This window comes from Typopeltis vanoorti, chromosome 13 (assembly GCF_054136105.1).
Source record: "Typopeltis vanoorti isolate ZY-2024b chromosome 13, IOZ_Tvanoo_1.0, whole genome shotgun sequence".
NCBI lineage: Eukaryota > Metazoa > Arthropoda > Arachnida > Uropygi > Thelyphonidae > Typopeltis > Typopeltis vanoorti.
In genome coordinates this window covers 105,978,068-106,005,061 of record NC_143561.1, presented here as the reverse complement: position 1 = coordinate 106,005,061, position 26,994 = coordinate 105,978,068, and the positions used below count along the sequence as shown (strand labels likewise).

The 26,994-nt window shown below is 35.0% G+C and overlaps 1 protein-coding gene across 2 annotated transcripts in view; it reads left to right on the top strand.

Annotated features, from left to right (window-relative positions):
- Positions 1-26,206, top strand: part of Hmt-1 (ABC transporter ATP-binding protein/permease Hmt-1) — a 318,374-nt gene extending 292,168 nt beyond the window's left edge. For both annotated transcript variants that reach the window (XM_090402438.1, XM_090402439.1), the window contains exons 17-21: positions 970-1,070; positions 1,207-1,319; positions 4,253-4,347; positions 12,328-12,396; positions 25,676-26,206. In XM_090402438.1, coding sequence (XP_090258564.1) covers positions 970-1,070; positions 1,207-1,319; positions 4,253-4,347; positions 12,328-12,396; positions 25,676-25,790 — 493 coding nt within the window. In that variant the 3' untranslated portion in view covers positions 25,791-26,206. The remainder of the gene's footprint in view (positions 1-969; positions 1,071-1,206; positions 1,320-4,252; positions 4,348-12,327; positions 12,397-25,675) is intronic.
- The last annotated feature ends 788 nt before the right edge of the window (positions 26,207-26,994 follow it).

The window sequence follows — 26,994 nt, the reverse complement described above, 5'->3', positions numbered from 1 at the left end:
AATGAAATGAGAAAAACATTAATAGACAATATAATGAACTTCAAGAAAAAATATCGTTACTTAGTGATGAATTGACAACTGTGAGTAACGCAACAACATTGATTGTTATTGTTCATGTAGTGCTTCCTGAACTTTCGGCTCCTGTGAGTCATACTACTTCCTCTAAAGCACGCTTTGGGCACAATTGCAATATCTTCCAGTGAATGTGAAAGGGGTTCTCTCAGATGAATCATATAGTAACTTCATCTAGGTCATCTCTGCTTGTACAGACAACTTCTGCACTAATGTTCATCAGGATAGTATTACCTCCTCTCACCCTAGCAACCCTAGTTCAACCCTAGCAAATATGTGGACTCATGGCTGCTCCGAGGTCATCATTCCGTAGTTGATAACCAAAGCAAGAAGTGATCTAGAGATGACAAGGGTATATTGGAGGATACGTTAAAAGTGCGGAAATTGCTGTAATAACATCTTCATGGTGAGTACGGCACCTTTTTTTCCAGAAAAAAGCACTGCATAGCATTATACACATCCGAAAGGATATATATATGATTAGCCTCTATTACTAGGCTTCATGCACAAACTTTGTTTCCTTACCATACCTCACAGTTGGTACTTACACACACACACCAAATATAAGGTGTGGCTTGGGTTTAACTTCCTCCCCCAAATTTCTTAATTAATGATCTAGTAAATTTGATCTGATATTACATAGGCTAAATAATGTTTTTTTTAAAAAAAAAATAAAAATAGCCCCACACAAGAGGTCCCACGAGCTACAACATGAACGTGCCGTGTATAGACAAGTGGTTAGAAAAAAGAAAGGGATTTATTGTGTTTCTTGAAGAAAAAGTTCAGGAATTAAGTTTGCCCTATTATATATTGTTGCTTATAATTATATTAAAAATATATTAATTGCTTCACATTCAGCCATTTAAATTTTTTATTTTGTTCCCATGGTATTTGTAGATATAACATCAGGTATGGTAAAGTCTCATCATCAGATTTAGAAGTGGAAAAAGCAGCAGAAGCAGCTGATATTCATAGTCAGATACTTAGTTTTCCTGAAGGTAGTAATATTATATTGTAAGATATAAAAATTTACTGATTTTTTTTTTTTTTTAGATAAGGAAAAGGATTCTTTTAATTTTGCTTTAAGAACTTGTTCTTTGACTTAATGTATTTTTGGTTTCCTTTCACATCCAGGTTATGATACCGTGGTTGGAGAACGAGGCTTAAAACTTAGTGGTGGAGAAAAACAGAGAGTTGCTATAGCACGCACTATCCTTAAAGCTCCCGCATTTGTACTTTTAGATGAGGTAACATTTTTGTATAAAGGATTTATGTATTATGATTACTGATATGTGATTAAAAACTAGTTTTGAAATTACAGCCATGAATCATATGACTGATTTGTATTGTTTAAAGTTTAGCATAACAAGATAGCAAGGTTCTCTGACTTGAAGTAAGCCATTGTAGTTTAATCAGTAATGATGATTAAAGAAGTGAAGATGTGAAGAAACTTTATAACAACTCTTCAACTGAATGCAAATTAGAGGTGACCGAGTTTTCCTCTCAGAAATGGGTATTTCATCCTGCAAACTGGCCAGAGAACATCATGTTGTAGGTTTAATGGAATATTTACAGCACTAGGAAAGGATTAAAAACTAATTTGAATGCTTCCAATATTTCATTACAGTCACTGAGACATCTTCAGGTATTACAAATAACTCTTATAGCACACACATAAAGACAACATAATACTAAATGAAACATGTGGGTAACTCTAAAGTCCTATCTAGGTGATGCATCCTCTATGGGCATTTGTAGGGGTCACCTAGGATGTAAAGTGAGATCTCTGACAATTATTGTTTCTCAAATTTTGTGAAGTTTTATGCATTCATATTTATTTAAGTTAGGCTGATTTCTTAGTGCCACTGCAGATTCCAAAAACAGTCTCCTTTTTTAAATTTACTATGGTGGAGCATGTTTTTCTTCCAGTAGATCCTGTGGGTATCCAATACATGGTCTGCAAGGCCAGAATGACCATAATTGTGATTGCAGATGTATGATTTGTGTTCTTCTAAACGGATAGTCACGGATCTCCCTGTCTGTTCGAAGTAAGCCAACTTGCAGGAACAGAGTATTTGATAAATTCCAGGCACCGAGAGAGGAGGGAGCTGATCTTTGATAGAACGGATAAGGGTAGCAAGTTTCCAGTGGGGCTTAAAAGTTGTGTAGAGATTGTACTTTTTTATAGACCTGGCTATTTTTTTCTGATGTGCCACAGATGTAGAGAATGGTGATGGCATTTCTGAAATTCTTCTGAAGTGATGGCTGAGAAATGGGGTAGGAACTGATTTTTTTTTTAATTTTGTAATCACTGTAGTCATTGGAAAGGAATGTGTTGTGTATGTAGTTGAGTTTGGTTGAAAGGGAGGTTCCACTGGAATAAAGATTACAGGCTCTATTGGTTATATTTAATAATACCATTTTGTCGAGAGTGGTGGTGGTGGGAAAGTTTGTGAATGTATCTGCTTGTGTGAGTAGGTTTTTCTTATTATACAAATCATTTTGCAGACTTGTAGCAGATTTATTTAGAAGTATAACATCGTCTGCATAAAGCAAAGAGCTGACATTAACATCTCCAATTTTGATATCATGTTTAATACCACTTTCCTTCACAATGTGATCCATATAGATAATGAATAACAGAGGGGATAATGTACATCCTTGTCTCACACCAGATTTAACATTAAACCATCTTCCTGTACTTCCTTCAATTCTAACTGCTGACTTACAACTCAAATAAAGACTAAGTATTGCTTGATATAATGCTCCATTGACACCATATAACTGCAGCATATTGAATAGCTTCTCTCTTGGCACCTTGTCATATGCCTTTTCCAAATCGACAAAACTTAAATACAGATCTTTGTTATATTCCCATGCTTTCTCGACTAATTGTCGTAAAGTGAAGATCTGATCCTGACAGCCTCTATTTGGCCTGAATCCAGCTTGTTCTTCACCAAGCTTTTCTTCCACAATTCTTCTCAACCATTTCTCAAGTATACTGGCATAGATCTTGCCAGGAACACTCAGTAGGGAAATACCTCTGTAATTCTCACATTCAGTTTTATTTCCCTTTTTATATATGGGTACTATGAGAGCTCTACTCCAATCATCGGGAATTCGTCCCTCTGTCCAGGCTTTCTGAACTATGCAGTGCAGCCACTGTAAGACTTTTATACCACCATACTTCAGCATTTCTGGTCGAATATCATCTACTCCTGCTGCCTTTCCACATTTCAAGCCTTTGATGGCTTTTTCTACTTCAAGTATGGATATGTATTCCTGTTGAGTGTTTTTTATCACTGTGCTGTCATCACTGCTTGTTTCATTTAGCAGTTTTTCAAAGTAATTACTCCATACTTCAAGGATATCTTTTTCTCCTGTTTTCATGTCACCTTTATCATCTCTAACTCCTTTTACAGCACTCTTTCCTCCATTCTTAAGCTTCTTCAACAACCTCCAGAATATTTTGCCACCTTCTTGATATTTATTTTCTATATTCTTGCCAAAGTCCTCCCATGACTTTTGTTTAGCTAGTTTTACACAGTGTTTAGCTTTCTTACATTTGTCTCTGTATTCTGTAAGAGTAAAAGCTGACTTATTTGCCAGGAACTTTTGATATGCTCTCTTATCCACACTAGTATGTTATAATCCAATCCCATATTCTCCAATTTATGTAACAGTCTTCTGTGCTGTATTCTGTCAAAAGCCTTTGCAAAGTTCAAAAATATCATGGTGTATCCATTCCCCTTGTCTAACTCAACAGTAACATTATTATAGAATGTGAACAAGTTGTTAATATATGACCTTCCAGTAAACCCATGCTATTCATAGCAAAGTATAGATTCTCTGTCAACCAATTTCTGCATGTGAGACCTAACCAACCAACTGTTCTAAAATCTTTACCACAACTCCAGAGATACCAATAGGTCAATAGTCAGTTGATCATATAGCAAAAGGTGTATATTTCAGTTTTAATGTGGAATTCAGCTAACTTTTTTGTATGACAATCCCATCTATGAATGGTTGGAAACTTTGTAGTACATGAATAATGTAGGTGGATCATGAAAATAACATTCCTGTTTATAAATATTAGTAAAACTATATAGCACATAATAGTGTATTTTTTACAGTACTATGTAGAATGTATTTTCTCATAGGTTCCTCTTTTCCTCTACAGGCTACTTCATCTTTAGATACACAAACAGAACGCAACATACAGTCATCTTTAGCTCAGATCTGCCATGATAGGACTACTATTGTGGTTGCACACAGGTAAGATATATATATATATAAGAAAGTTTAATTTTCACTGAGTCGGGATCGATTATCAGTTTCAAATTGTTTACTATTTTGATATTATAATATCACTATTAAAGTTTGCCTTTCTTCAGTTGAATGCATAAAGAGAGCGTTTTTGTATCATTACATGTTTCAGCCTGCTGAACAGAGGCAGGTTTTTTGTCCAATGGGCAATAATAATAATCACTTTCAACTTTTCATATAACTTATGTGAATGTCTCCTTGAGAGCAGTATAATCATCACTATTTATCATATATTTTGTGTACTTATATAATTTGTAAAAAAAAAAAAAATATGAATAAAACTAAAATGGATGTTTTCCATTATAATTCAGAGACTATTGTGTAATATAAATGATTTTGTGTAATCTGGTGTTTGATACAGTAGAGATATTTTATTCATTGTCATAACTATTTTATATTTAGATCTCCTCTGTAACAAGTTTTTGATGGATTCCTAAAGAATTTTCATTGCTCTCTCTGGGCCCCCTTTTTTGAGTATTTAGTAGTTCTGCCAAGCTCCACTTCCTTATGTATTAAAACCTCATTAATAATTATATTTTCTTAAGGATACAGTTTATACAATTTTAATCTATTAATACATCCACACAGAGATAAAGTTGATATAAATTTTTTGTCATGGCACACTAATTCTGAACAAAATTTTAATACATACATACATACATCTTCAAGGTCCACTTTTCCTAATTGGATTGTGGGGACAACAGCTGCAAGAGGAACTTCCAATGGTCACGATCCTCTGCCACCAAGCTCAGGTGTTCTGGTGGGATTCCCAAACGTGTCCACACAAGGTTTTGGATATAATCTATCCAGCGAGTCCTTGGCCTTCCACGTGGCCTCCCACCCTCTGCCTTGGCAAAGAGGGCCTGCTGAGGGAGCCTCTCTTGTGGCATTCTGACCAGGTACCCATACCAACGTAACTGTGATCTCTCAACACGGAGATGCAGCGGTTGAGTATTGAGTGTTTCCCGAATTGCAGAGCTTCTGACTCTGTCGAGTCTTATCAGTTCCGCAACCCCTCGAAGGAACCTCATTTCAGAAGGAACCACTTCGATTCATGTCTGCGTTCTTTCAGTCATTACCCAACTCTCATGACCAGAGGTGAGGATGGAGACATAGACTGTATTGAAGACAGCCAGCTTTGCCTTCTGGCTTAACTCCCGCTTCAATACTACCGAACGGCCAAGCTCCCGCAATATTGAGCTTGCTAAGCCAATTCGAGTATCTAACTCTACATCCCATTTTCTATCATTTGTGAACATGGACCCAAGGTATTTAAACTTCTCCACCTGCCTTATTGGGACTCCACTTACATGTAGCGCGAACTGGGGTGGTTGTCTTGAGACCACAAATGTTTCAGTTTTGGCCACACTGATCTTCATTCCGGCATCTGCACAAACAGCTACAAACCTATCCAGGGTCCGCTAGAGTTCATCTGTGGAAGAGCTAAGCAGAACTAGGTCATTTGCAAAAAAGCAGATGTCCAATGCTACATCTTCCAATTCTGACACACTCACTGCCTCGGCTGTGCCTATCAATCCAGTCCATAAATATTATGAAAAGGAGGGGTGACAGAACACACCCTTGGCGGAGGCCAACGGAGACTGTGAAAGGTTCAGACTTTGTGCTGTTTACCCTGACACAAAACTCTGGGCATTCATACAAGGATTTGATGGCAGCTAATAGTTGGCCATCCACTCCATACTCCTATACTACTTGCCAAAGCTTATCCCGAGGAACCCAGTCATATGCCTTCTCCAAGTCCACAAAACATGTGTTGACATTCTTGGCATGTTCCCAAGATTTCTCAAAGACTTGCCTTAAAGTGAAGATTTGGTTGGTTGTGCTTCTACCAGGACGAAAGCCACATTGTTCTTCCTGGAACTTTGACTCACCTATGCTCCTGCACCGTCTTTCCGAGCACTTAGCATACACTTTCCCAGGCAGGCTGAGCAGAGAGATGCCACAATAGTTACTACAATCCTTCTGGTCTCCCTTCTTGAAGACTGGTATTATTATGCCTGTCTGCCATTGCTCTGGTGCTCGCCCAGATATCCAAGCAGCCTGACACACTCATGTCAGCCAGAGAACACCGTCTCGATTTAAGGCTTTTCGCATTTTGGGCCAAATTTCATCATCGCCAGCAGCCCTGCCCGATTTTAGTGATTTTATTGCTAAATGTACCTCTTCTGCTGTGAGACTAGTCATTGCCCCGATCTGCACCTCTTGGATGTCCACAACTGCTGGGCTACCTGGGTTAAGAAGGCTCTCAAAGTATTCCCTCCATCTGTGGAGGATATCCTTCTCGGTTGTTAAAAGTGCACCATCAGAGGCCTTAAATGCCCTTGCTGTGCACAATAAGGCGGCAGATGGTCTGCCAGAATACTTTGTTTGCATTTACAAAGTTTTAATATCAAATTTAAAAAAATCTGTATTATATCATTCCTACCCACAGAAGGTAGATTGTTTATTAAAGTACAGATCTAACAAAACATGGCTCAGAACATTTGGTCTGTGGTAAATTTTATGCATACTTTTCCACATTAATTTTCAATGTGTGGTGTCTCTAATTTTTGATCAACTTTTATTTCTAACCCATCTCCCAGATTCATAAGTTCAGATTTGTATTAGTCTGGACTGCTTCTTTAACGTTGAGCCAACCATGAAGTTTACATATTTTCTCCTTTGCAAACAGCTTTGCCACTTGCCTACTCCTGCTAAATAGTCAATGTGCTTTCTTCACGTTTTTCCACTGAGTCTTCAGAATTTGCTCCTTTTCGAAATCTTTTATTTATCTATATTTTTTCCCCAATAATATTTGCATGTTTGAGTCTATGATTCATTCTTTCAATTTGAAAGAGTGAATTTCTTTCAATGTGACTGAATGGTGAACAGCACTAGTTATATTAGAATTATAGACTCAGCTACCATTTGGGATAAAAAACTTTAATAACATTAAAATTCTGTTTCAACTTTTACTCACACACACACAACAATAAAACATTCAGCACCATAGTATTGTAAGCTACATAACTTCTAAAGCTAATTAACCTACCTAGCCCTCTTGTGGTAGGAAAAAAATATTAAACTAAAATTTAAAATAAAATAAACAAATATATAAATAAAAAATAATTACATCAGCCAATCAGAAAATTTAAAATCTTCACTTCCTTGTCGATATTTTTTTATTGAAGTTACTTTTTTACTTTCAACTAGCCAATAGCAGATATGTAGTGTATTCTAAGCAATCTGGGGATGAGCATTTGTTGTCAGGGTTGTAGATGTGTAGACTGAAATGTAGAAATTTTGAGACCATCATTCTTGTTTAAATTTGATTGTTTTATCGAATGTCTTACATTGTCTTATTTTCTTCCATGTTTTTATCTGGTGTCATAGTTATGTGCCTTATCAATCAGTCCCATGATATATCTCCAGTCGTGATTGGAAAGTTTTTTTTTTTTCGCTATATAGCAAGTAAGAGAAAGAATGGTTATGAGAGAATGACTTGACTCAGTGCTGATGGTAGGAAAGTGACAGAAGCAGAAGAAATAGTTGTGTTAATGTCACAAGTATCCTTAAAACATCAAAATGGTTATGGGAGAATGACTTGACTCAGTGCTGATGGTAGGAAAGTGACAGAAGCAGAAGAAATAGTTGTGTTACTAAGTAATTACTTAACAAAGGTATATATCATCCATGTGGTGACTTTGCAGTTACTGATGTGAAAACCCAACATATTGAAAAATATCAATAGGAATATAGCAGTGGGACTGAATGGTATGTCAGTTAATGTGTTATGAGAATGTGCAAGAGAACTAGCAGTACCTCTGATAAAGTTGTTTAATCTAAGTCTCAGCTCTGGGAAGGTTTCAAGGGAGCAGAAAGAGGATAAGATAGCTTCATTATATCAAGGTAACTCCAACACAGAAGTAGCAAATTACAGACCAATTAGTATCTCTGGAGGAGTGGGTAAAGTATAGGAAAAGTTGGTTGAAGGTAAAATTCAGGAATGGATGGATATGAATATATGTTCCATGACCTCCCCCCCCCAGTGGATACATAAAACTGCGGATAGTATACCGAACCTTATATATATATACTATATTTTTCCTATAAATACATACCTATGATAAAGTTTAATTTATGAATTCGGTGCAGTAAGAGATTAACAACAATAACTAATAATACAATTATAACAATATACTGTAATAAAAGTTATGTGAATGGAATCTTAGCAACCTCAGCATATGATTTTTCTTTCCTTATGAAGTCAAGAACTTTCACCTTTTCACTTTAAGGAAGCACTTTCCAGTTCTCTTTGGCATTCTTTGGAAATCCAAATTGCTAGCATCACTACTCTTGCATGATTCGCATCCCAGGCAGGACAGTGCAAGATTTCATGATGCTACTCAAAATGGCGCACAATTTAAAACTTATGAATTATTTATTTCTGGAATTTCCATTTAATATTTTCTGGGTTAGCCATGAGTAAGTGAAACCACTGAAAGCGAATCCACCCATAGGGGGGAGGGGGACTACTGTATTCAGTATTTTGCTGGTGATACAAAACTGGGGAAGGCAATAGTTGATAAAGGTGATGTTAGTATCCTGCAGGATGATTTAATAAATTGACAGTGTGGGAAAAGGACAATAGTTGTCAATTTAATGTTACAATATGTAAGGTAATATACTTTGGAAAGTACTGGATTACAGGAAGTACTTTCTTTAGATGTTTGAAGTTCAGAGGACATCAAGAGTTTGCAAAATAGCTCAAAGGATTACTTGGATGTTAAAGAATACACTGACAAGTAAGGATGGGGGAACTAATCTTTTTTATAATAAAGCTATGATTTGGCCACATGTTGACTGCTGTGCACAGATTTAGTCACCTGGGTTTCTTGGAAATCAGGAGGTGGTGGTAGAGAGAATTCAGAGACTAGTGATCAAGCTGGTGACAGGTGGGTGGAATGCTCCCTATGAGGATAAACTGAGGTTGTGTGGGTTGGCAGAGTTTTGTTGAAAGGTAGAAAATAGGAGGATATGTAGAAACCTATAAGTTACTAAAGGGATTTATAAGATTCACACAAAGGAAAATTCCAGTACACTTGAGGAATAGGGGGAAGTGGCACAAGGAGTCACCCCTGTAAGTTGTGTAAGAGTGTAATTAGTAAGGGTATGTAGGCTGGTGGTTCTTTGCTTAGAGAGTGGTAAATAAGTGAAATGGATTGCCAGAGGTAGTTGTGAATGCCCAAATGGTGCATTTACCTCTTTATAGCCATTGTGTGAATAATGGTTAGTGTTGGTCTCCCACGATGAGTCTCTTGACTTTGTGGATATACCCATATAATACTACTACTACTACTACTATTAATAATAATAGTAATAATAACCTTCCTCCCCCTAGAATTTTTGGGGGAAAGGAATATTTCAATTCAGCTCTAACAAACATAGAGTCCAGCAGAGCTTGACTCATGTTTGTTAAAGGTGGGTTAAAATAGATATTACCTGCACACCAACCTCTAGAAACCTTTCATTTCCTCTTCACAACTATATGTGGGCCTGCTGTACCCAAATAAAGAAGGATTTTAGTTCTTGCATGATGTTTGATGACACATTTTGAGAGGATGTCAAACAAATTGAGAACTAAAATCCTCAACTAAAAGAAATGTCTGAAGTTTGTGTGTTTTTTTTTGTGGAGGGGGGAGTTAGAAGCCAGCATCTCTGCTCTGGAGATGTAAGATGGTGATGCTTTACTACTTCAGGCCTCCAATTAGGGATAAAACATCACTACCAATAAGCAAGGTGGGGGGGGGTTGACCTTGGATAGCCATGTAGATTGTTTCTTTCCTAGTGTTAGTGAATATCTTTAGATTGTTGATGTTCATTGTCACAGCAAAACAGAATGTGAAATAAGGCACTTCAGATGTCTAAATAAGCATGACTTATCTGGAAGCACAAAGTTTTGCAAGAATATCAATGTTTGGTCTCTAGAGCAGGATTCCAAATTATCTAACTGTTAGTCCACTCATTGTACTAAAGTATAAAATAAGTTGGTTACAAGATTTATTTCCTTTTATGGACAAAGGTTCATGTTTAAAAATGTATTGAGGGTTATTGAATTTTATTCAACATAGAAAATTGTACTTGGAATAAGGACATATACAAATAAGTGAAATGTCACTGTTGACATTGCAGTTATTCTGGGTGGAATTTAAATAAAATTGTAACTTATTAAACTAGATCTTGTTTATGTTGCAAACTACTTTTATAGAATCATACAACCAGAGAAATGATATTCATAATTAAGTTTAATAGAATGAAAGCAGCACAATAAAGTTAAACACAGGTTTATTAGTATCAGTATTTCATATCTGTCACAGAGACATCTTCTGGGATATAGTATAAAATTGTAATAAGACAAAAACACACAGAGAACAGCAAGTGAAAGATGTAAGACTAAAGTTCTAAGAGGGATGCCCCTGAGGGTGTGCACAGGATATATTATAATAGTACTACATGGAAAGTTACATCATTACTCACTTCCTATCAACAATTTTCCTCCAAATTAATCTTTTGTTTGTTAAGACCCCAATACTTCAGGTCTTCTAAGGCATTTTTACTGTATCAACCCACCTTTTTTTTTTCTTTTTCTGCCATTCCTGAATGCTAACAGTGTGAAGTTTTTCCCTAATATTCTCATTTTTAATATGATATTGCCATTATCTTCTCAAATCTTTCACAGAACTCTCATATCTGTGGTCTCCAGTCTTTGGTTAAGTGTTTTATTTCTAACCCAGCTCTTAGATCCATAAGTTAAAATTGGTTTGAACACTGTCTTGTATATAGCTAATTTAGTGTTTTGACTAATTGCTCTTTTATTCCAAATAAGTTTATTCAGTTGACTTCCTCCATGCCAGCTTTGCTAATTCTGTTGTCGTCTATTTCCATATGTAATTTGCCATCTTCGCTAAAAATCGTGGCTAGGTAGCTGAAATGTTTTATTTGTTCTATGGGTTCTCCATTCAGGATGCAGTTGATATTTTCAATGTCTCTGCATTGTTTCATTATATTTGTACTTTTATTCCTGATTATCATTCCAAAATTTGGTACAACAGTTATTCAGTTTAGTCAGGGAATTTTGTAGACTTGTATTGGATTTATTTAGAAGTATAACATCATCTACAAAAAAGTAAAGAGCTGAAATTAACATCTAAGAATTAAGTATCCCAAATCTTGGGATGAACACAACCACATTTATTTAGGTATGGTTTTTTAAATCTGCTGCTGATTCCAAAAATAAGTCTTTCAAGTTTGTATACGATATGGTGAATCATGGCAGGTTTTTCATTTCATTCAGTGCAAGCTATCCAAAACATGGTCAGCTAGACTTGCCTGAGCAGAGTTGTGGCAGTGGATTTATTCCTTTTATTCTTCATGGTGGTTAGTTTTGACATCACTTCTTCATTTACCAGTATCCCCCCTTTCTGATACTTTACTTAAAAATGTTTCCCCTTGACATCACTGATCTCTTCAGTTTTGCCATTTATACCAGTTACTTCACTTGAAAGTACACAATATATAGAGACAGAGTATTACTATGGATCCCTGTAGCCAGTTTCTATATGGAGCATTTTGAAAAATGTGCTCTTGACACTGAACCTAAACTTACCATCTGGCTAAGATATGTTGATGTGTTTTAAGCTTCACTACTAAAGCCTAAAAATATGCTGCCTGAAAAGACAAAGTATGAAAACCTTATCTGTAGGCCAAGACACATGTATGTCTCGTCTTTCAAGTGATTCATATTAATGCAACTTTTGCTGTCAAACATAACTAAAGCTATTACTTTCTGTTTATGTAATCTGTTTTTATGTTCTGTTTATGTCATCATCAAGGATATTAGAGTTACATGTTTTTTTTATTTATCAACAGATTGTCAACAATTATTCATGCAGATGAGATTCTTGTCATTAGAGAAGGTGAGATTGTTGAACGAGGAAGGTAGGTAAAACTGTTTATTTCTGTACTGCAAATCAAAATTTTTAAAACTACACTAATTTTTAAACTACAAGTTAGAGATACCTCTGTGACTGTTTCTGCACCCTGTTGTGCAGAAAAGTTACAGAGAGTTGTGTTTTCCTTCAGAAAAAAATCTAGTTTTTTATCTTGTATGTTATAGGAAGAACTTGATTAGGCCTTTTTTATAATAGGATTAAGTTGAAGAAATTATTATTATTTATTATTATTATTATTATTATTTGTCACCTCCAGGGAGTCCAAAGACTCATCGAGGGAGAGCATCTACTCTACAACTCTGCTTCCACCACTGGTATTTCCACAAACATCCATGCACACAGCGGGATTCGAACCCACAGCCACTTGACTGGAGAGCAGACACGCTAACCACTCGGCCAGCCAGGCTGGCTGATCTCTTCAGTTTTGCCATTTATACCAGTTACTTCACTTCAAAGTACACAATATATAGAGACAGAGTATTACCATGGATCCCTGTAGCCAATTTCTATATGGAGCATTTTGAAAAATGTGCTCTTGACATTGTATTCCTAAACTTACCATCTGGCTAAGATATGTTGATGTGTTTTAAGCCTCACTACATATGTACTAAAGCCTAAAAATATGCTGCCTGAAAAGACAAAATATGAAAACCTTATCTGTAGGCCAAGACACATGTATGTCTTGTCTTTTAAGTGATGCATATTAAGGCAACATTTGCTATCAAACATAACTAAACCTATTACTTTCTGTTTATGTAATCTGTTTTTATGTTCTGTGAAATTTATGAAATGGTAATGTTTTTCCTGAAAGTTCTTTCTTCTTCAAAACAGGTTTTTAACCTGTTTTGAAGAAGACATGCATCTACAGACAACAAACAAGGATATGCTGATGGCCTTGACCTCTGAGTGGTAAAATAAATAGGTCACTAATTAGTTGACTCATTCACTTTGAAATGATGAGAAAAGGAATGAGATAGTCATTTGCATAAGGAGATAATATAGATGACAACATTTTGAAATGCTTCTTGACAGAGTATTATCTTGGCTCTGATATTTCTTTACAACAAAAGCTTCAGTTATTTTGTTGTTATCCTTACTATCATCAGATCTCCAAGAGAGCCATTCTCTCTGCTTGTTTTAGCCATATGTCTTTCTTTTTGGTAATGGGATTTCGAAAGCACATTATCAAAGGAAATCTAAACCAAAGAATCTGATCTCTGGTGCTTTTACCTTTTCTGAAACCGGCCTATTCTTCAGACATCTGAACCTTGACGTTGTCCTCTGTCCTATTTAGAATTATCTTGAGTAGAAAATCATTCTATGGGTCTTGCAGTCCTTTATCAGAAATAGGAATGAATAAACTCCTTGTGTGTGTGATTACCATAAAGAAATTATACTAGATTCAGGATTATATTCATTGAGAAAGGTTTGTTTCATATTCCTGTAAGATAGGTGTTTTTTTTTTTTTTTTTAAATATTGAATGTTTTCATAGATTAATTAGTGTACCTTTAGTATAGTATATTATTGTGGTTTTACTAATATATCTGCAGATATATTAATAATTTAAGGTAGTATATAAAAATGATGCCAAAATCAACATCAATATTGATGTTGGTGATGAGAACCTTTGCCTTGTTGCCGAATGTTAGTACGTTGATATCAGTAATATCAATGAAGATGTAGAAAATTTCACATAAGAAATTTCTAGGTTAAAACAAATTATTATTAGACATCCAATATGGGAATTGGCAGAAAGTTCTTCTGAAAAAAAAAAACCTCTGACAGGATATAAAAATTAAGAGACAGAAAAGTACAGCAGTCAGTGAGATGTTAGAGACTAAAAGTGATAAGGTCAATAGTAGAACTTAAGAAAAGGATATAATATAGTACAGACACTTGCTCATTAGATTTGCACTTGATGGGGGGGGGGGGGGGATCACTATTTCAAGCTTTTCACAGGTGAAAATTAAGGATGCAGTGGATGCATTTAGAAACAGAAAAGTAAAAGATATAGTAGTGCTCATAGGAATAAGTGGTTTAAGCAGATAAATACAATATGAGAGATGATATGAAAGGATTGCTGGAGAGATAAGAAAGAAGAAAGCATAAAAATTGTTGGTCTGTTGGTTTCAGTGAAGATGGCAGGTTTTGATAGCAAATGCTTTCAAGTATAGAAGAAATGGTAATGAGTTTTTAAATGGATAGAGTGAGTTTGATGGAAATAAGGACTTGGGTGAAAAGGATGGCCTGCACTTGAATGGATTTGGCATCAAGAGCCTGAAGAAATTATTCATTGAGGCAAGACCTAATGCAGAGAATCGGTTAGTCAGTGGAAACTGAGCCTCCATAGCTCAGTCAATAAAGACAAAGCCCTTTATTTGGAAAGACCTGGGTTCGATTCCCATCCATGACACAACGAAACTTTATCTGGTCTCTTTTGACTAAAGGTGTGTTAGCTGGTCTTATATGGAAGTAGAGGGTTTTTTCACCTGGAAACTTGGGTTTTTCATCCCTCAGAACAGGAAAATCAGCCCATGACTACACACACAGACCTACAATCATAAAAATACATACTTAATCCCTTATTAGGAGGGCTCAACCGGTCCTATGAGACGGTGGGTGGAGGAATGGGGGGAACCCCATACGAATAAAATAAAAAAATAATAAAAGTGCAAACTAGACCGCCATGAGAGGAATGGTGAGAATATGCATCATTATGTGATAATGATATAAATGTCACTGGGCACGGTTTTGAATCTAGTAAAAGGGCTTGAATATACATTGGGTTGGGTTCTGACATTTTGAATGTGTGTGTGTTGTGGGTGGGTGGGGGGGGAGTTGTCCCTCCTGAGCCAAGTAGATTGCAGATACAAGTTTAAAAAAAAAAAAGTGAATTGTTATGTCTATATACAAATGTCAGAAACAAAGGGATTAAGTTTGTTACCTTGGTAAAAAAACAGATTGTGGCCTAAGATTGTTGACATTAGTGAAACCCGAATTTCAAAGTTAGCTGATAACTGGAATTGAGTGTAAAAGGTATAATATTTTCATGAAAGATAGACATAATAGAGCAAATAGTACTACTAATGATATCAGATTATTTCAGTCCATTTAAGATAGAAACGCATGAAAGCAACAATACACTGTAGTAATCATGTTCCATGCAGTATAGTTTGAAGATATCTGGTGTGATGTGGAGGCTAATATGATTAGGGTCTGCCCTAGCAATTCATTTCTCAGGTACCTGGGAAAGATGAAATGCATCTCCAAATTATGGATGCTATTCTCTGGTGAATACTAAATAGTCATTTTGGGTTACTTAAATTGTCCAAATATTGATTGGGTAATAGCAGAGAAAACTCATAAGAATGAAGGAGAATTTATTGAGATATTGTAAGAGCTCAAGGTAAAAAAGTATTGGATTTGATAACAGTTAAGGATGTGACTGTTTTGTTACAAGTTGGTGAAAGTGATCATGTGATTATACTGCCTTCAGAAGCAGCCTACTACATGGATTTTCCAATAAACTGCTAATACGAGTTTCTCCCAGCACTTAGCTTATGGATCTTTGTTTAATAATGCTTCACATCCATTTCACTCTCATCCTGTTCTTTGAATAATTATAAATAATTATAATTTCCACCTTTGTAATTAGGAAGGGATATGTTCAATTACAAAGGTGGAAATTATAACAAACTCAAGAAATGACTATGTTCACTCCCGTGGTTACTGCATAAAAAGAATGTCAACAGTGCGTAGAAAGCATTGAAAAGATGCTTAAATGATGCAGTATCTGAATGTGTTCCTAGAATTCGAAGAACAGGATGAGAGTGAAATGGATGTGAAGCATTATTAAACAAAGATCCATATGTTAAGGCTGGGAGAAACTCGTATTAGCAGCTTAATGGAATGAAACAGCATTGAGAAAGGATTAAAAATAGTATATATTTCTTCCAATATTTTGTTTCAATCACAGAGACATCTTCAGGGAATACAATATGAGACTAGTAATGCATACACACAAAAGCAATAAGAAATATTGTGATAATAAAGATGAGTTATAAAATATATAATGAGCAAGACAGAAAAGTTAACAGTAAAGTCAGAGTATGCAAGAAATTGGTGGATAGGCTAAGGACAATCCAAAAGAATTTTATAATTATGCTACAAGTAAATGAAAGAAAGAATTAAAGTGGGAGTGTAACTTCACTGAATGTAGACTGGATGATTGTGTGAAACAGATGCATGTTCAAATAATGAGTGCTCACTTTACCAAGATCTTTTATCAACCTTGTGTATATAACATGGAGATGGTGCTACCACAGCATTGGATGTAGCAGACAGAATTGGAATTTAATAGGAGGTTCAGGAGCTGTTAAATAATCTGGACAAAAATTCTGCAGTAGGGACAGATGGGATATCAGTACATATGATGAAAGAAAAGTTCAGCTGCAGTGGTTGGCACCCTTACCTGTTTGTATAATTAGTGTTAACTCATGAATGATCTCACAGAAATGGAAAGAATGTATGATAGTCCCATTGTACAGGGATGGTATCAAACTGAATGTGTAACTATAGAGCTATTGATGTCTCTAGAGTGGTGGCAAAGATTTTAGGGAAATTGATGAAAAAACGTGCATACAGAAATGGGTTGATAGACATGTAGTATTTTACTAGGAATAGCATCGGTTTACTAAAGGAAGGTCATATCTGACTAATTACTCATATTTTATGATAATATAATTAAGTTGGTTAAGGAGAATATATATGCTGCTGCTGGACTTGACTGAGGTATTTGGAGAATATAGGATTGCTGCTGACTTGGATAAGAGGGTGACTGAGAGAACAGGTATCAGAAAGTAGAGGGGAATGAATCTTCAAGATTTAAGATGACAAATGGTGTGCTTCAGGGATCAATCCTAGAACCATTGTTTGATATATACACTAATAATATCAAGAAGGACCTGACAAGAGATGTGCAGTTGTTTGGTGATGATGTGAAGATATGCAGGGCAATCAGGAATGCTACTGGTATGTGGCACTTAGAAAATGACTTGAATAAGTTAGAACTGTAGCCCAATGATAATAGTTGTTAGTTCAGTGTTATATAAGTGTAAAGTTATTCACTTTGGCATGATAAGATTTCCAATGACATATTATTTTGTGGAATTATGCTTGCAGATATTGATGAGGCTAGGGATCTCATTCAAAGGTCTCATAGCTAAGATTGCAAATAGAACTCAGGAAATAATTGTGATGCTGAAATGAACATTGACATTTAAGAATAAGGAAGTAATATTTCTCTCCTATTAAGTTTTGATATAACTGCACCTGGACTACTGTGTGTAGATTTGGTCTCTTGGATTCCAATGGGATAAAGAAGCTGTGGAGAGATTATAGAATGCAGAATGTGAGGACAGATTGAAGGTATGTGAACTGCAAACACTGGTAAGACAGGAAGAGGAGTGATATGCTAGATACCTATAAACTTCTGAAAGGAAGTAATGGGATAACATTGATGGAAGTTTTTGCTATATATTAAAGATGGGAGAGGATAAGGGGGGCATCCTTGAAAGTTGAATTTGTGTACTATTAAGAAAGAGGGTGAGCTTGATTTTTCTCTTGGAGAGCAGTGAGTTAAACAGCTTGCCTGATGATGATGTGGTGGGTGCACTTAGTGTGGAGGAGTTTAAGAGAAGGTATGGCAGCTGGTATGGGTGATATATTCTCCCTTGGTGAGTCCTTGACTCCATGGAGGTCTGTTAATAATATGAATATCAAGTTTAATACTATCATCATCATCATCATCATCAAATTCCTGCCATGTACCCTCAAGGGGTGTACAGGATATGACAGTACTACATGAAAAAATTACATCATTACTAACTTCCTATCTACAATTTTCCTCCAAATCAGTCTGTTACTTGTCAAGACTCCAACATTATCAGATCTTATATTTCTATCGTCTAAGGCACTTTGTACCGTATCAATCCACCTATATCTTGGTCTTCCTCTGGGTCGTTTTCCTGCCAACCTGGCAGAGAACACTTGTTTTGCTAATCTTTCCTCTCCCATTCTATTTAAGTGACCATACCATCTGAGATTAGCTCTGCTAACACATTCCTGGATGCTGACAATGTCAAGTTCTTTCCTAATATCCTCATTTTTAATATGATATTGCCATTGATGCCATCTGTTCACGCCTCTAATCTTTCTCAGGACTCTCATATCTGCGGTCTCTAGTCTTTGGTCAAGTGTTTTACTTCTGACCCAGCTCTCAGATCCATAAGTTAAAATTGGTTTGAACACAGTCTTGTATACAGCTAATTTAGTGTTCCGACTAATTTCTTTCTTATTCCATATGAATTTATTCAATTGACTTCCCACGATACCAGCTTTGCTGATTCTGTTGTCTATTTCTATATTTAGTTTACCATCTTCAGTAAAAATTGTGCCTAAGTAGCTGAAATGTTTTACTTGTTCCACAGGTTCTCCATTCACAACACAGTTGACATTTTCAATGATTCTGCCTATTTTCATTGTCTTTGTCTTTTTATTGCTGACCTTCATACCATATCTATTACAACAGCTATTCAATTTAGTCAAAGACTCTTGCAGACTTGTAGCGGATTTATTTAGAAGTATAACATCATCCGCATAAAGCACAGAGCTGACATTAACATCTCCAATTTTGATATCAGGTTTAATACCACATTCCTTCATAATGTGATCCATATAGATAATGAATAACAGAGGGGATAATGTACATCCTTGTCTCACACCAGATTTAACATTAAACCATCTTCCTGTACTTCCTTCAATTCTAACTGCTGACTCACAACTCAAATAAAGACTAAGTATTGCTTGATATAATGCCCCATTGACACCATATAACTGCAGCGTATTGAATAGCTTCTCTCTTGGCACCTTGTCATATGCCTTTTCCAAATCGACAAAACTTAAATACAGATCTTTGTTATATTCCCATGCTTTCTCGACTATTTGTCGTAAAGTGAATATCTGATCCTGACAGCCTCTATTTGGCCTGAATCCTGCTTGTTCTTCACCAAGCTTTTCTTCCACAATTCTTCTCAACCGTTTCTCAAGTATACTTGCATAGATCTTGCCAGGAACACTCAGTAGGGAAATACCTCTGTAATTCTCACATTCAGTTTTATTTCCCTTTTTATATATGGGTACTATGAGAGCTCTACTCCAATCATCGGGAATTCGTCCCTCTGTCCAGGCTTTCTGAACTATGCAGTGCAGCCACTGTAAGACTCTTATACCACCATACTTCAGCATTTCTGGTCGAATATCATCTACTCCTGCTGCCTTTCCACATTTCAAGCCTTTGATGGCTTTTTCTACTTCAAGTATGGATATGTATTCCTGACTGCATGCCTGGTCAGTGTTTTTTATCACTGTGCTGTCATCACTGCTTGTTTCATTTAGCAGTTTTTCAAAGTAATTACTCCATACTTCAAGGATATCTTTTTCTCCTGTTTTCATTTCACCTTTATCATCTCTAATTCCTTTTACAGCACTCTTTCCTCCATTCCTAAGCTTCTTCAACAACCTCCAGAATATTTTGCCACCTTCTTGATATTTATTTTCTATATTCTTGCCAAAGTCCTCCCATGACTTTTGTTTAGCTAGTTTTACACACTGTTTAGCTTTCTTACATTTGTCTCTGTATTCCGTAAGAGTAAAAGCTGACTTATTTGCCAGGAACTTTTGATATGCTTTCTTCTTTTCCTTCACTGCCTCTTTAACTTCCTGTGTCCACCAGGGAGTTCTGATTTTTTTATCTTTGCACACAACCTCACCACATGCCTCTCTGGCAGAATCAATCAATGTTTCCTTCAGAGTTTGCCACTGAATCTCCAAGGTTTGATTCCTGTTCTCAAACTCTTTCATTTTCTTTTCAATAATATTTCTGTATTTTAGTCTACAGTTTACATCTGAGAGCTGCTCAACTTTTATTCGCTTTAAAACTTTCTTACATGTTATTCTTTTCAATATGAAATTCAATTTTATCCTGCTCAAGACTAAATAGTGATCACTTCCAATTTCAAATCCTCTGTACACTCTGGTGTCCTGCACCAGGGAGAAAACATCACTATCAACAATAACATAGTCAATGAGACTTTTCTTATTCCTAGCCTCTTCTCTCCATGTGAATTTGTGCACATTTTTATGTTGGAACATGGTGTTAGTAATAACCAGTCCATGTCCTGAGCAGAAATCCAACAGATATTTGCCATTATTATTAGCTTTGCTCTTTTCTCCAAATTTTCCCAAAATATTTTTGTATGTCTCACAATCATTTCCTACTCTACTATTTAGATCCCCAACAAGGACCAACTTTTCCTTTTTCATTGTGTCAGTTGCTTTTTCTAAAGCCTCAAAAAATTCCTCCACTTCTACCTTAGTAGAACCTTCTGTGGGACCATAGGCACAAATAAGTCTCATTGTCCAGTTCCCCATTCTCATATTTGCCCACATTACTCTACTTGAGACTGACTGCCATTCAAGAAGATTAGCCTCGTATTTTGTGTTGAATACTATGGCTACTCCTTCTTTTCCTTGATTGTTATTGCCTGAATATAACATTTTGTATTTATTGCTCAGAAAGATCTCACCAGTTTTGGTCTTTTTTGTTTCAGTCACCCCTATTATGTCGATCTGGTACTTATCTAATTCCTCAGCTAGCTCCATTTCTTTGCCATTCAGGCTTCTTACGTTGATAGTACCGATCTTTAACTCTGGTGATGTTGAGTTGGGGTTTGTTTTCAGATTTGTTCCAGTAGCTGACTTTTCGCTGTTCGCCCTGGTTCCCTGGCGAAAACAACGGGGGCCTTGTTTAACCGGGCGACGCCCCAGCCGGCATGAAATTTTGTCATGTTGTACCATCATTTTTTATTTTGGTTTAACCAATAAGAATACAATTTGGTCGGCTAAATCCCAAATTGCCAGCCCATCCTCGTTCGTTCAGTATCAAAGTAGATACCCAACAGGGTGCACCACGAGAAGGTGAGGATTGGACATTAGGTCAGAAGCCCTGGTCGGTTCTCCGCATTCCTTTAAAGGCTATGTGGAGGTCTCCTCTCAGTTATACAGCTTTGACCCTTAAGCACCCCCCAGTTTAATACTATAACTTTAATAATGTGGTCCATATAGATTATAAATAACAGTAAAGATATGAAACCACTTGTCTTTCCCTGATTTACCACAATTTTTTTTTTCCTACACCTCCTTCGATTCTAACTGCTAATTTGCATTTCATGTATAAGCTCTCTGTTGCTGTATGTTATGTTGTATTTACGTCATGCAGATTTGGTGTTTTGAACAGTTGATCTCTTGGTATCTTGTTATATGTTTCTACATGGTCAAAACTTTAAAGAATTATTATGTTGCCATGATTTTGCAACCCCTCTTTGACTTAAATCTAGCTTGTTCTTCTCCCCTCACCCAACAATTTTCCTTAACCTTCTTTTTCTTAAGTATATTTCCAGAAATCTTTCCTGGAATAATCAATAAGAGAACTCTTTAATTTTCATGTTCAGTTTTATTATGCTTTTTATAAATTGGAACAGCAAGATAGCTCTAATCGCATATTCATGCTTTGTCTCCAAAGTAGGGTTTCAAGACTATGTAAAAAAAACTACAAAAAAATAGAGGTCTACAACCTTTCATGGATGGCTTACGACCTTTCTCCTATATATAGAATTTGATCTTGAGACTAATCCTTCTAGATCATATAGTGTAGCTAGTCTTTTTACCATTTAGTTTTAGCATTTCTGGTTGAAAATCATCCTCTAGCTACCTTTCCATAACCTAGTTTTCTGATAACTTTTCTATCTCAAATACAAATAGTGATATGTGGTTCATTCCTCCTGAACATATTTATACTACTCTTCTGTCATTTGTTACATATTCAATTAATGTTTCAGAGTAAAGAATATCCGTAATTTCAGTTTGAACATCAAGTTCGTGACCTTTAATTCCTTTTGTAGTACATGAGCCTCCATTTCCAAGATTTATTAGTGGCATATATAACATTTTCTTGCTTTCATAATTTTTATTTTCTGTATTATTTTAAAAATTCTTCCATGACTTTGCACTCAACTTTCTTTAATGCATTTTCCTTCATATTCTCTAATGGTATATGCTAACATACTGGATCAGAAACATTTTGTATAACTTCTTTCTTGTGGGCTGTGTTGGATCGTACTTATGCTCAATTATGTTTTATTGTCTTATAACTCTTTCTTGTTAGTATTTAATTGGTTGTAGGCTGATATATCATCCGAACATGAAGAAAATTTATAGTATACTGTGTTCTGAATTGCATGTGCAACTTTGATAAATCAACCTTCAACTGTACTTATAAAACTGATTTTAGGCCGAGGTTCTTACTATTAAGCAAAGCTCCCGCTTTTGGTTCGAAATATTTAATGAGCGGTGCAATGAAAAAAATCAGGCAAATACAAGATTCAATTCAAATAAAATTATTTAATGCAGTGTCACATAAATTACATCATAATACAGTATTCCAACAGGGACATTACAATTATACGAATATAAAGCTCTCATTAAGATACTAGTATACTACTCAGCTGAGCTTAGAATTTATAATTAAAAACTATATTAACAGATCTTATTCTTCTTGTTACAAAGAACTTCTATCATAACTTCACTCTGACCAAGGCTACATCTCAAAACATTTTAAATATCAAATCAGTTCAAGATATTCAGAAAGAATACAATACAACTCATGAACCATCAGACATTCATTTGTAATTCTCTAAGCTCAGTCAATCAAATTTAGTTCTTGTAAGTTCGAGATTCCTAAATTACAACAAATAGGCTTTTCAATATTCTCGTTCAGTCAATAAACACGTAATTCAGTAATATAGTATTTGTCACTTGAAGAGGTAAAAGTCTTAGCACATCACACATTAAATCTTGACTCGCTGAATACAGCAACTAGGAATAAATTACTTTCGGCAGAATTAATTTTTGTTACTTCTCACTAAGTATAGTAAAGGTAATCTTACCAGGATATAGCTTCATCACATCATAAGGAGATCGAACAACATTTTTAAAGTCCTTGCTGACTTTTACTTTGTAGTAACACAAACTGAAAAGAATCTTCCATTTCCGTGACTGATTTATAGACTCGGAAGGATACAACCTTTATGCACTTGGTTTAAATTATCTACCTATTTCTTCTTTTTCTTATACATATTATCCTATGTCCTGCACTATTCCACTGCTAGGCGTTAGAAAGTTTTGGTAGAAAAAAGGTAAGTTAAAATGCCAAGCGATTCCCAGTCCTTTCTATTCCGTTTTTGGCACATCAAAATTCCCCTTCAGTCTTTAGCTACCATTCTCTATACTATCCCACTCCTTTCTCCTGTTTACTTTTGTTTTCGTGTCCACTCTTTCCTTTTTACCGCTAGTAACTATTTCTCACCGGTTTAGCTCACATCAAACTTGCTTTTCCCTTGGTATATAGTAGTTCATGCTCCAACACGCGCTAGGAGAAATTTGCATGATTTCTTACAACAACCAATCAAATAATATCACAAGGAATCTTCTGGATATATTAAAATTACATACATCACAGTTTCTTCTATTATTATTAAAGGAATAAAGCAAATAAAATAAATGATACTTTAATACAGAGCCTTTTCATGTCTGTGATATACCCTAAAATTACATAAATAAAATTAACTAACAAAACTCGAAAGGAATTACATGAATAACATTTTATAAGCCAAAGACTAACAAAATAAATTTAAATAAGTCCTGCTTATGATATGGTGGATCATGTTAATTATGAAGTATTATTAAGTATAAATATCTTCATTCACAATTTAACAGCTGCTTCTTTAATCATTTCACACACTGCCACCACATTTCTCTTGCTGAATTTGCTTATTTTTTTTCTTCAAATGTTGCCATTATGTAAGGTTTGGGTCTTGTGCACAAAAAATTTGATTTTGAATCAGTCTACATACTTAATAGACTTTTTTTTTTTCAGTAGGACTCTGGAATAGTTTGTTATGATAGAGAGTTTATTATATCTTTCTCCCACAAAAGATAGTAGAACTATAGTGCATCAGTACTATGAGCAGGCTAAGAAATTTTTTTACTATTTTGTTTATATAATTCTATTATTTATTCTTACCTTTTCTGGAAACCCTGCTCTAGAAAGCAAATATATAACTTTTTTAAGAAGTCACCTCAGCCCTCCAGTAAGTGGAGTAGTCTCACACCAGATGATGAAATTCATCTCTGACCTAAAGACAGTTGCAAACATCCATGCTCATGTTTAATACATTAATCACCCAGCTAAAGCTGACAACTAGTTTACTATAATAATTACCTTAAAAATTGCACTGTACCTGCAGGGCTTTGGTTAGGTTTACGATAGTTTGTTATAGCCAGTCAGTTTGTTAAAATGGTGCTTGATGCGGGCATGTTGTATTTAAATTTCAACTTTAATTCTTATGATAACAAGCTTGTATGTATGCATTTTTTTTTTTTTTTTTTTTTTTTTTTATCAGGTGTAACTGTGAAGAAACTGATTTCTTGAAACATGTAGGGACTTTGGTAATTATAAGTAGTGTTGTATTTGATAATATTTGCAGTTCTATTTCTTATCTCCTGGCTCTATGATACAGTATAGCCAGGCTAGTGAAGTACTAAGGGTTTTTATTTATTTATTTAAATATAATCCAACAATCCTCTCTCTCTCAACCAAATGTGGAACTTTACTTTGGGCCTCCAGTAAGCAGGGCACTGGTCTCACAGGATGATAAAATTCATCCATCTTCCCCTAAAGACATTCCACAAGCATCCATACCCAAGGCAGGATGTGAGCCACATCATGTTATTTGGAGAGTGTGTAGCACAGCATCCACTCAGTCAACCAGGCTGTGAAATTGCTTATAGTTCATGTTAATTCACTAAAAGCATGGTTACTTTTTTCTATGGTTGTTCTCCTGAAATCATTCATGTTGTATTTATCCCAATAAAATACATTGGGAGAACCATCTAGAAATTACAAAATCCTTAAAACTATGGCAAGCAAATGGAATGAATGGTATCATCTGTAGTATTAGTATGCATTTAAACCTAATTTTTTTCAACATTATTATGTTGAAAAATTAAATATCTTTATTTAATATATATCATATATTTTTGAATGACTTGTGTGATATGTTAATTGTTATTTATTTATTTATTATAGACATGAAGATCTTTTGGAATTAGGCGGTATTTATAGTGCTATGTGGCAACAACAGCTGCAGAAAAGGGATGAAGATACAGAAGTAAAAATGCATACTGCTGATACAAGTAATTGAGGATGATGGTACTTTTTTTCCAGTGAAGTGAAGTTTGGAATGCATTTGATTCAAGAGGATTAAAAGGAGTCTCAGTTTTTTTTTTTTTTTTTTTATATTTTATATATATTTTTTTAAATGCATATACATATCATCAGATGTATTGCATTTTACCATTTTGATTACATCTGGAATCAGACATAATATTAACATTCAATTATGACTAGTTAAATTCAGTATTTATCACATTTTCACAATTTGGGACTCTGCATTAACAGCCATACTATTTTAATATTAATCTGAATTTGTTTCACAGTTTTAGTTTATTTAGATTAACACTAATAATGTCTCGCAATGCTCATTAAATTATGAAAAACTTTATTTTGAAATTTAATTTTTTTGCATTATAGTTGTAAATAAAAATGTCTTGAAAGCTTGTACCCTCTATTTCTTTGGATAGTTTAAATAAGATTTGGTATATATCTCTCTCTCTGGATCAAAATTAAGTTCACTAACCAGAGGTTGGCAAAGTAGTCCAAATATATATTTCACATATTGGTTTAATAATACTTCATAAGCTTCTTTGTCTAATTCTGACAATAGCCACATTAAAATTAACTCTCTTGCATTTAATATTCAGAAAGAAATATTGAAGATCATATGGTATTAAAAAAAAAGCTCAGTATTGCATAAAGCTTAAATATACTTAAAAATATTTAATTTTTTTTATATGTGTAAAAATATGGATTAGAGAAAACACTGTCATATTTTCAATGTGACTGGTATTATTATTTATTTATTTTATTTTTTTTGTTTATAAGAACTCATATTATGTATTTGCAGTAACATCTTTTAGAAATATCTTTACATTTATTTTCTTTAAATTAATAAATGTATTAAGAGTGCACCCACTGAAATGGCAGCCAACAGCCATACAAATTTTAAGCTTATCTTCATTAATGCTTTAGAATGCCATGTGCTGCTTGTTAATTTAATGAATATGAACTGTTTGTTGTAATATTCATTGCGATTTTCTGTTAGACATTTTAGTTTCCTTCTTTTAATGAAAGCTTTTAAGTAGATGAAATATTAAGCAGAACCAACTATATATTTTTCAGGACCCAAAATTTCTTAGAGGCTCCTAGAAATAAAATTTCTAGGCACTCCTCCCCCAAAAAACTCCAATTTTCTTCTTTCATCTCACATTTGGATAGAAAAATAAAAA